We start from the raw sequence: 11305 nt of genomic DNA, 5'->3' as shown, positions 1-11305 counted from the left end.
GAATAAATAAAAGATGGAAATTTTTTTAATATACCTATTTATGTGTAAATGTCTTTAACCTTTTTTACATTTAATAAAAATAATAGTGATAATGTGTGTAGTGCCTTTATAAACACTCAGTAACTTTAAAGAAATCACGTAAAATTACAAACACTAATAACATCAAACAAAATTAAAAAAGGAAAAGATTCAAATGGACAGCATGTTAGACATTTTGAAAATTCAAAAAGTAATAAAACATACATTAAAAGTTGTTCTGAAAAGGTATGTAGCAGATAGATTGTAGATTACAAGACTGTTGAGAAACATAAATAATGACAATGTTTATTGTTATTGTTTTATATTCCTATATCCCTCTTTTTTATTATATTTCTTTAATGTAATCTACTGATATTTCTTATTGTTTTGTTCTAAAGATATTTCTTGTAATGTTTTGTTCCAAAATGTTTGCCACTCTCAATATGGCATACGCGCTGACGGATCATTTCTACGCATTGTTACGCACGGTCATGAACACGGGACGTGGCGGCTGTGACAAGCCCCGCCCTGCGGTCCGTCCGGGTACTCAAATCAAGCCAACTAGAAAGTGACGCAAATTTCCCGCCCTAGTTTCTGCCAGAATCCTGTGTGACAGGGAAAGTCAACAAAGTAGAGGATTCTCACAGGTTTTCCTCGCGTGTATTTTTATCACTCCTGCCTCCCGTGACAGTTGAGCCATGCCTTCCACTCATGACTGGATTAACGACCCTCTGGGTGTGGTGGAGGGGATGTTCGGTAAGACTCTCCGGGCGAAACTTCTCTCTCAGTGAAGCGCGTGGAAGCCGCTAGCTAGACGCGGCTAGCCTGGTCCACACCATGCCAACAGAGCACATCACATGTTGCTGCGCTTTTATCTCTCCATTAAGTCTCTTTAATTTAAACACCGTCTCACTGCGAGCTTTTGCCAGAACCACTCCTCATTCTGGACTACAGGAAATGCCGCCGAACCCGTTTAAATGCTCGCTTTGTTGTTGATACAAATCCTTCAAATTAAGTTGGAATACCACCCAGAAGTTGAGTTAGTTCATAAATAACAACTATTTTAAGAATTTACTTTTATTAATGTATTTTTTAAAATAAAAACAACACACTTCGTTGTGAATTAGAATATTTCATACAACAATTTTAAAAAGACCCTTAATAGATAAATTAATGCCCACTTGAAGGTTGGCATTAATTGTTGTCAATTTACTGAACAACGTGTATAGAATCGATTATTGAAATTAGTTAACTTAAGAATCTATCATTAACTTGAGTCTCAAATATAGGAAATTAAGAACAACAGTCAGAGCAGTAATTAAGCCTAACATGTACACAAATATATACAACATGCATCTTTTCTGTAAATATGTAACATTGCAAATTCTGCTGGGAGGATTAGATGCATAGAGGAATATGGATACAATATATTTCTAGCTGCAGTCATCCCTGTTGCTCTACTTTTTCCTTTCACTAAACTTTCCATTAAAATTGTTGGATATGTCACTTTATAGCTTCTTTAGCATTGACCTTCTGTCTGTTACTGTTGGCAATCTTCACAACATTTATGTTTTAAATCAGTTTTTCTTGAACTTATGTAGCACTGAAACAACTAATTGTGATTAATAGATTATTGAAATAATCAACTAATTTAGTAATTGATTAATTGTTAGCAGAGTAAATGGGCTAAAAAAACATATTCAGAGGAGTTCTTAAGCTGCACAAAAACATATACATTCTGCATTTAAGATAAAAACCTTTGCCTGTGAAAATGTTTTTGACCCAAACTTCTCAAGTGACACTTTTAGCTTCACACGGTTCAGATTTACTAAATGAATGCTGTGGCAATAAAATGTTTATTTTTGTATTTAAAAACAGAACTGAATTGTTTATATGCAACTTTAAGACATTTTTAATTTAAGTGTTTAGATAAAAATTGCAAAATGTCCCAATATTTTTTTTTTTTTCAGATTAATCGATTGTCAGAATAACAGTATAGATTGTCTTCTAAAATTAGCTGCAGCTTTAATCTAATGTAATAATCTAATGTCCTGAGTTTTATATATCAACTTTTTGATGATATTTTAATTTACTGAGATGATGATTTATTGCAGAAATGCCAGCTGGATGTTACTGGATGATTCCAAGAGTAAATTTATGTGTTTTGGTTTCACAGCTGCTTCCCAGAGCAGTCAGAGTTCAGGATGGGAGACGAAGGCGGTGGAGTTTTTCAAAGAGCAGCTGAAGGAGAAAGAAGCCCAGACTCTGGTATGAAAGCATTGGGGCTGGACTAAAACATTACCATCACTAGAAATGTTGATTTATTGTTGTCTTGATCAATTTCAATTATTGATGTCAAATTAAAAAAACAAAAGTGACAGTACTATTGGAAATGATTTTTTTACTACTTTCTTCACTATTCGTGCCACAAGAGCATCAATAAATGTCACTAAATTTGGAAACATAATTAAATGCAGTTACTGCGTTTAACTATGCACTAATTTTACCAAATATCTTTGGTCGAGATTCTTGTGCGAATATTTTAGTGCATTTGAAATAAGACAAAATTAACTTACAGATAATTTTTATGAATAAAGTAAACAATTCACTAATATTTATTAAAAAGTGCTAGTTAAACTGGTAGATTATTTCAGTCATAAAATGGGAAAAATGTTTTGTTACAAGTGAAATAATCTGCCAGTGGAACTAGAATTTGGTTGCTAGGTAACGTGTTGGGCGTGGCTGGCGTTGCTAGGTAACGGCTGAGGGCCAGTTGATTGGGAAATAATCTGCCAGGGAAACTAGTGCTGCTTCTTCAATATTAAGGAATAATTGACTTAAATTAAGCTCCGATGTCTTGCTGAAAAGTTACTGGTAAGTTAGTTTTGTCTTATTTCAAGTGAACTGAGATATTAATAAGTGAAACTTGACAAAAATATTTGGGAAGATTTGGTATTTTTGCAATGCTTGTCTAGTTTACTGATATGAAACACACTTTAAGAAAGTGAGGACTGTGTCAAATGTTTTTCAAGAGCAATATTTGTGTCGCTGTGAATGCTGTGCCATGCAGCTACAGCCATAAAGTTACCTAAAAAATAAGTAAATAGTTTATTGTTATCACAATGGACGCGTTGCAACGTGACATCACACACTCGCCTGTCGATCACTACCATTTGTTTGAGCTGCCAGGTTGTCGCTCTAAATGTTGGATCTACGCCTGATGTATTAAACAAAAAGCTTTGCTACTAATTGTCAACAAAATCCAAGGGTATCTCATTTTACAAGTAAGTGAAAAGTTTGAATAAAAAGAAAGATAGCGACGGACAAGTAAGTCAGTTATGCTAGCTTGACTTTGACAACCTTAACATGTAGATGCTCTGTGGAATTCATTCATTTATTTTAAATATTAAAAACTACTTTATTTAATCCAGAGGGAAATTAAATTAAACAAAAGTAAATAAATAACGCCAACTCTGACAGATCATCAGTAGCGCTCGTGGCTAATTGCTAATTATCACTGTGTTCAGGCGTCGCTTATTAATAATGGCAAATTAAACATCAAGCTTGAAAACAAAACTGTAACCAACTGAATGTTCTGTTCACTGTGTGGGAAATGTTTGCTTGATTTTTTAAAAATGCTTTGGTGTTGAATCCTGATACATATAGTGGAGCTGTTGTCAGTCAGTTGCTATGGCAACGTGTCTGTGTGTAGCGTAGCCAACACAGAGGGAGAAAAAAGTAAAAATCTGAGCGGTTTGGAGTTGTTCTTCACTGGTTTCTCTGAGTTATTTTTCCTTTGCTGCTGAACTAAATTAACATTTTAGTAACAGGATTTTTCTACCGCAGCAAGTAAAGGAATCGTCGTTTTGCCCCCAATCGATAACTCGCAGCGTGTCTTTAGTACCACAAATATCATGATGAATTTCTGAGTTTGGATCGCTGTCACCTGGAAAGCGTACGAGTCGTTTTCAGCCGTTTTCTCACCTTTCCCTGGATTCAGGTCCCGTCTCTGAACGACGTTCCTCTGCACTACCTGAAGCCCGACAGCCTGGTGAAGTTCCGCTGTCTGGTCCAGGACATGTTCGACCCGGAGTTCTTCATGGGAGTCTACGAGACCGTCGACCCGGCCACCCAGGCCAGAGTGAGCGCTTCCTTGTTCCCTCGCCTGCAGACATTTACATAGCCGGCAGCTTCGTTTGCATTTTATCACGTTTTGGCTGCTGTCCTCTCATGTCACTGCCTGACGCTCCCCAGACGCTGCGCTGCGGCAAATACAAAGACGTGACAGAGTCTGGGGTAAGGCCTCGTCTCTTCAGGCTCCGAGTCGGTTCCTGAACGCCTCGCTGCAGCTGCTTTTATCTGCAGGTGGACGTGAACTCCAGAAGCACGGTGACTGCAGAGAGACAGACGTTCTACTGCGTTCCCATCCCTGGAGAGAATCAGTGGGCCAAGGACATATCCTGACGCACAAACAGGATAAATTAACCTTCTTCTGTTAAAGTTTACTTTAACATCAATTCGGTCTTTTCAAGGTTTGGAAAGTTCTTGATATTCAAGCTGCATAGTTTTGTAAAAAACCGTAACCTAAAGTAAAGATAATGAGTTAATCTAAAGTAGATTGAGTTTATCGATTGACAAAAACAATTTAAGCGGCCATTTAAAAAGTACATATATATATATATATATCTACATCACCAGGTATACAGTAATAAATGCTATTATATAATAATTAATTGAAAAATTTTTTTTTAGTTCTTTCGTATTGTTTTTATCTTCAGAGTGTTTTGAATTTTACTGTGGAGAAAGCGTACAAACCTTTTTCTTAGTTTCAGTGTTTTAAATCCCGTGTGTCTGAAATTATTCCTTAATGCTGGCGCACGGCTACGCGGAGACGACGAGTAACCAGGGCCGGGTGGTTCCCTCCACGTCGTACGTTCCCAGCAGGCAGAAGCGAAGCTACGAGGAGGACGAGGAAATGGAGGTTCAGCCTCAGAAACAGAAGGAAACGCATGCAGGTGCCCAGAGCGCCGCGGTTAAAGATTTACCACGCAGGAAAAATGTGTTTAGAAAATCCTTAAAATAAACTCAAACTTTACTGTAGGAATACAAACGTAAAATGCAAAATCTGGACAAATCCAGACTTTAATTTATTCTGTAACGACAAAATTCCACATTAAGAAATAATTCTCGACACTCCTAACAATGTTATTCATTATTTTTTTTGCTTAAATTTCTTTATATATATTTCTAATGAAATTATAAACATGTATATTGAATAAAAATGTAAATAATTTGTATTTATTATACAGACATACTTAATAAATGTATATATTAAATAGCAGCAGGGATGTCTGATGGCGTTTTAAGGCCATTCTGAAAACTGAATTTTTCTAGAGAAAAACTTACAAATTAACCTCAGGAAGTTTGACATAAATCTCAGAATTTTTCTACAATAAAAGGAAATTTTTGATTTTGATAAGTTTAAGGTTTGCTAGAAAATGTTTTAAATTAAACTCAGAGATTTTGAGATAAATTTTAGAAATTTTCTAGAAAAAAATCTGAAATTTTTTAGAATTTTAGTTTTTTTATATAAAAACCCTTTTTTATTAAATAATGTTTTTAATAAAAAAAAATTCCATGTTTGTTTTTTGTTGTTTTTTTTTTTAAGAAAACTGACAAAATTCTGAGATTACTAAAAAGGACTAAAAAAGTTTTTTGGCAAAAATTGGCTCCTTTTTCTGTCAACATCCCTAAAACAGCGACGTAAAAAGACTCAGAAATCTGACTGTTTTTCTCAGAAAATTAAAGACTGAATTCTTTTTTCCAGTGGCCGTTATATTTTTCCGTACTTTTTGTTTTTTTAACCGTGAGAATAAATCTGCTCCAAAATGCTGAAATAATTTTGTTTTAAAGTGTTTTTACACGTCTCCACCAGAGGGGGCAGCAGCTGTATCGTATTTCCTCTGTTTCTGCCGCAGCCTCTCTGAACGCGGCCGACCCGCACGGTAACGGCGACTGTAAGCGTCAGGAGACGGAGGCTCCGTCCGGCCAGGCGGCGTCCGCCTCCCACCTGGACCTGAACTTCCCGCTGCCGGGCGAGAAAGGCCCGTCCTGCTTGGTGAAGGTGGGTTCTGATCTCCGGCCGCGGCTTTTCCAGCAGCAGGTTCTGACAGGTGTGTCCTGCCCAGGTGTACGAGGACTGGGAGCGCTTCAAACTGAACGACACGCTGCAGGTGTACGGCGTCCTGTCGGTCAGCCCCGCGTTCAGCGCTCTGGCCGATGAGAAGTGAGTCACGTTTACCTGGTTCCTGCGTCCGGTCCGGTTCTGCGGCGGTGAGAGAGCCGCTGTGGAGACGAGGCAACAAGAGGAGTACATTTATGACAAAAACCTCAGAAATATTTAAATTATTCTCAGAAAATTTCTAGAAAATACATGAAATTTCTGAGCTTCAGAAGTTGAAAATTTGCTACAAAAAATCTGAAATTTTCAAATGAATCTAAAAATATTAAATATTTCAGTTTCAAAAGTTGAAAATCAGAAATGTTGAGATAAACTCATGAAATTTCTTAGAAAAAACAAGAAAATTTCTGAGTTTTAAAAACCATAAACCTCAGAAATTTTCTAGAAAAAAAATTTAAATTTAAAGTTCAACATTCTCTAGAAAATAATCAGAAAATTTGAGATTGATCTAATAATTATTTTTAGAAAACACAAGAAATCCTCGAGGTTTAAAAGTGGAAAAATTGTTATAAAAAAACCAGAGAAATTTTGTGAAAAAAACCCAGGAAATTTCTGAGCTTGAATCATCAAAAATTTGGCAGAAAAAACTTCCAAACATTCTCTGAGAAAACCTTTCTGGAAGAAATTTCAGCTTTAAACTCAGAAAAGATTTTCAACATCTGAAACTTTGAGTTTAGTTTGCAAATTCAAAAATGTTCGACTTTTGAAACTCAGAACGTTTCCATGTAATCCACCATTTTGGAAGTTTTTTTTGTCACAAATTTTTAACTTAAAATTTACAAAATATTTTGAGTTTTTTGGCAGTAATTTGTCTCTACTGGATTTGGTTCTGACCTGCTTTGGTTCTGTTCTGCAGGGATTCGTTTCTGGACCCGGTCGGCATGGAGTCGGCGGCGGAGCAGCGGGTCCACAGCCCGCCGGCCTCCCTCGTCCCGCGCCTCCACCTGCTCCACGCCGAGCGGCTGGAGCACAACAACCCGCTGCTCCCCGGCGCCGCCCTGCAGGAGAACAGCGCCTGTAAGGAATCAGTGACGGCTCAGAGCGTTGTTTGGACTAGGCCAAAAAATTATTGTCCTTTGAGAATCAGTGAATTTCTGGACTTTCCAAACCTCCTTTCATTCTCTAAATAATCCCTTTTTTTCCCTTCCTTCAACCTTCAACATACGTTTTTCCTTCCACTAAACCTTCTAGTTGTTTTCCTCCACTAGTCCTTCCAAACTGTCTTACGTAATCTAAAAAAATCTAAATTGTTTCTGCCACTGTACCTTCAAAATAAACATGTTTATTGTATTTTTTCCTTCCACTAAACTTTCCAATCGTCTTGCTGTCCTGTATTTATCCAGTTATTGGTGTTTCTTTGTGTTCAGATATCCGATTTATCCCGATCTTTTTGATTTTCTCTCCTGTTAGTTGAAAGTTTGCTTTTTGCTCGTTTCCATGGAGATCAAGTCGTTTTTCTGCTGTAAAGCCTTGAAGCCGGGCCTTCTTTTCATCACCATGGAAACGCCCTTCGCCCTCTCTCGCTCTCTCTGCAGTTTTGTCGTCGGCTCTCGGGGAGATGGCTGCCGTCCGGGCCGAGTTGCTGTCGTACTTCACCCACGTCCTGCTGGGCGACGCTCTGGCTGCTGAGTTCCTGCTGCTGCACCTCCTCTCCAGCGTGTAGGTCCGGTTCGGGTCAGAACCGAAACCGGCCGCATCCGAAGCTAAGCTAGCGTCTCCGTGTTGTCGCAGGTACTCCAGGCGAGACGTTCTGCCGCTGGGAAAGTTCACCCTGAACCTGAGCGGCTGCCCCACCGGCGCCGCCTACACACAGCGCCTCTACCAGATCATCCAGCAGCTCGTCCCGTCGGTGAGTTCAGGAACGCAGGAAATCAGAGCGTTGCTTTCTAAAAACTCACCCTACTACAGTGCTAACCCTCAGAGGTATCATTCAGGAACGCCTCGCTGCTTCACAAACCTCTCACTTCTGTTTGAGCAACTTTTGTTTTTGTCACAGGTTTTTCTTCCACTTAATTTTCCATTAAAATGCCTGGATTCAGTTTAAATTAAAACATTTTGATCTGTTTTCATCTGAATCAGTAGAACCTCTGCTGTATTTCCTTTGTAGGTTTTTCTGTTATTTTTTTGTAATTTTTCCTGTTTTTCCATTAATTTTCCTGTTGTTTTCTGTTATTTTCCAGTCGTTCTACCTGCCGATGAGCCTCCAGAACATGAACCAGATGCGGCTCGTTCCCAGGAAGGACTATGTGGCGAACCGGCTGGTGAGCGGCGCGCTGCAGCTGGCCAGCAGCACCTCCCTGTTCCTGGACGAAACCCAGATGGAGCCGGGGCAGCTGGACGCCACCGGTGAGACACCACTAGAGGGCGACAGCGAGCCGCTGCCTGGACGCCCCTGACTGTGTGTTGTGCTGCAGGTGTGCGTAACGTGACGGCCCTGGGGAACCTGATCACCTGGCAGAAGGTGGATTATGACTTTAACTTCCACCAGATGGAATTCCCCTGCAATATTAACGTGCTGATCGCGTCGGAGGGACGTTCGCTGCTGCCGGTGAGGACAACAGACTCAAACCCGCCACCGCGCCTTTAAGAACCCCCCTCTGCTCCCTCAGCAAGGGTTGGGTTTCCTGCTGTCGTCATGGCGACAATGCTTCGGCGAGGAATGTGGCGCGTGCTATTCCTGAACGCAGCTCCAGCGTTGCCATGGCGGCAGCTGTTAGCCGCAGGAAACGGTCCTGGAGGAGGCCAGGCAGCGCCGTGTACACAACTCCTGGCTAGCAGGGGTCAGAGGTCAGCATGGGCTGCTGATGGCAGAACTGGGGAGTTTATGAGAAAATAAAACACAGCAGAGATCCCAGGAGTGTTGGGGACGACAAAAATAAAATAAAAAAATAGACATGATATGAAAATAGACCTTTAATTTTTAAGATAGTCATATCAGGAGAATAAAGTTGTAATATTTTAAGAAAAAAGTCATATTAAAATAAAATTATATTTTGAGAATAAACTCATATTACGAGAATAAATTCATAATAGAATTAGAAGAATACGAGACTAAAGTAATAAAACTACGTGATTCAAACGCCGTGAAACGTCCTCAGGCGTTGGAAAGATGAAACCTGAATCCACCTCCTCTGATTACTACCACCTTTTTTACTGTAATTATTTCCTCCTCTTTGCCTCGGCAGTCCGACTGCCACATACACCTGCAGCCTCAGGTGGCGCCGCCCCACCTGGAGGAATACCTCAGCAGCATCCACGTCCATCCGCAGGCCTCATCGCAGCTCAACAAGTTCAGGGTCTTCCTGAGCCTCGCTCGGCTGCTCGACTACAACATCTCAGACGAAGTGACAAAGGTCTTTCAACACCACACTTAAAACAAAATGTTAGCTTAAGTTAAGTCAACATACTTTGACTTGACATTTTGAAACTACTTAACAAAATATCAAGTACTTTCAAATTGAGATTTTTCCAAGTCAAAATTGTTGGAATTTTCTTCCACTGAATAAATTTTAATTTTCCAAGTTTCTTCTAGAGAATTTACAAAATGGATCAAAAAATTTGGCTTTTTTGTTTGTTTTTAGAAAACTTTTGAATTTTATATATCCAAAAAGTTTGGAGACCTAAAGTCTTTCAGTTTGGCTCAGATGTGAACAGGTCAGCCATGTTGTTTTTTCTCCCCAGGCCGTTGAAGATGACTTCGTCGACATGAGGAAGGACGACCCACAGAGCATATCTGCCGACGACCTCCACAGGATGCTGGTTGTTGCTAGGTGAGCGGTCCGAACCGGACAGGTTGGGTTTCTAATCCCTCATTAGCCGCGTTTTTATTACAAATGTGGCCACATTTTTCTATATTCTGCTGATGTGGGGCAGGGGAACACAATTTCGCAATTGCGGCGTTTTCATTAAATAAGAAATGAAAATAAAATCTCACACTAATAAGCTAGTTCACGCGATAACTCATTAAAAATCATGGCGGTGATGAATGTAAACACTTACATGAGATGTATCCATAATTCAGCCATCAGAGGAGACGTTAGCGTATTATTTAGGCGTTGGAGTGACAAACTCAAGATATAAGCTACCAACTTTGACAAGCTGGGAGAGCAAACGTTGTTTTAACGTCCGTCATGACGGAGTTGGCGGCGTTCTTCAGAGCGTGACATCAGGTAGGCGGCGTTTTAGATTAATTATTGTCGGCTATTTTACGTAAGCGCTATGCATTCAACGGGTTGGAATGACAGACAACTTTTATGAACCCTGGTGCAGCCAGTTGCTCATTGTCCGAAAACGAAAACACCCCGCCATCCTCCTACTACTTCCTGCCTCAGTCTTCTTCGCTGTTTTTGTTGTAACGACCAGCTCTTGATCACGTGACTCGTATGAGGCGGTTAAAAAAAGTGTTTCGACACGGTTGAAAAATCGCCTCATCCTACCTTAAAACGTGTTATTTTTCTTATAAGCGGTTTTATTTTAGTAATTTCAGTTTTACGGCTAATGGAAACCGGTTCTGTGTTTGGCAGGCTGCTATCGCTGAGTTTGGGTCAGACGTCGCTGTCCAGAGACGTCTGGCTCCGGTCCAAACACATCGAGACGCTGCGACGGAGCCGTATGGAGCAACATAAGAGCGTCAACGGCAACGAGCCCTGATCACAGCCGCTTCCCTTTTGTTTTGATATGTTTGTAATAAAGACGTTTTTCAGGTGCCCTTCAAGTTAAGATGGTTTTGTATACTAAGCTGCAAATAAAGTTTCGAGCTGTGTTCTTGTTTTGGAGTAAAAATGTCAAGGATTGTATGCTAAAACTAATTTTGCTATAAATTGAGGCTATTTTTGAAGTCCTTTCTTCTGGTTTTTACGACATATTAGGGTCATTATAGATGGAAAAACGAAGTAAATCTCCCCCCAAAATAACAGATTTTTTTTATAAAAGAAAAACAGTTTGCTTGAAGAAATTCCACATTTTCAGATTAATGTTAGAAATTGAAAACCTTGAAAATTTCTGCATTTCAAGTAAAAATTTTGAAACTCAAAATTTTACATTTTC

The 11305-nt window shown here is 39.6% G+C and overlaps 1 protein-coding gene across 1 annotated transcript; it reads left to right on the top strand.

Annotated features, from left to right (window-relative positions):
• Positions 1-559: 559 nt before the first annotated feature.
• Positions 560-11021, top strand: LOC122842266 (minichromosome maintenance complex binding protein). Its single transcript, XM_044135983.1, has 16 exons — positions 560-774; positions 2195-2286; positions 4019-4159; positions 4273-4314; positions 4384-4473; positions 4898-5033; positions 5997-6142; positions 6207-6304; positions 7116-7276; positions 7795-7918; positions 7991-8108; positions 8440-8605; positions 8674-8807; positions 9445-9612; positions 9941-10029; positions 10783-11021. The coding sequence occupies exons 1-16, from the start codon at positions 717-719 to the stop codon at positions 10907-10909; spliced, it is 1890 nt and encodes a 629-aa protein (XP_043991918.1). The 5' UTR covers positions 560-716; the 3' UTR covers positions 10910-11021.
• The last annotated feature ends 284 nt before the right edge of the window (positions 11022-11305 follow it).

Source organism: Gambusia affinis, linkage group LG13 (assembly GCF_019740435.1).
Source record: "Gambusia affinis linkage group LG13, SWU_Gaff_1.0, whole genome shotgun sequence".
In the NCBI taxonomy this organism is placed as follows: Eukaryota; Metazoa; Chordata; class Actinopteri; order Cyprinodontiformes; family Poeciliidae; genus Gambusia; species Gambusia affinis.
Note: the sequence above shows the minus strand (reverse complement) of the source record. Positions and strands in the feature narration are given on the sequence as shown.

What these genes read in the sequence shown, in the direction of transcription:
- LOC122842266 (XM_044135983.1), top strand. Translation starts at nt 717, where the DNA reads ATGCCTTCCACTCATGACTGGATTAACGACCCTCTGGGTGTGGTGGAG. An exon ending in GGGGCAGCTGGACGCCACCG is followed by an intron (nt 8,606 to 8,673) that starts GTGAGACACCAC and finishes GTTGTGCTGCAG; the next exon opens with GTGTGCGTAACGTGACGGCC. An exon ending in AGGGACGTTCGCTGCTGCCG is followed by an intron (nt 8,808 to 9,444) that starts GTGAGGACAACA and finishes TTGCCTCGGCAG; the next exon opens with TCCGACTGCCACATACACCT.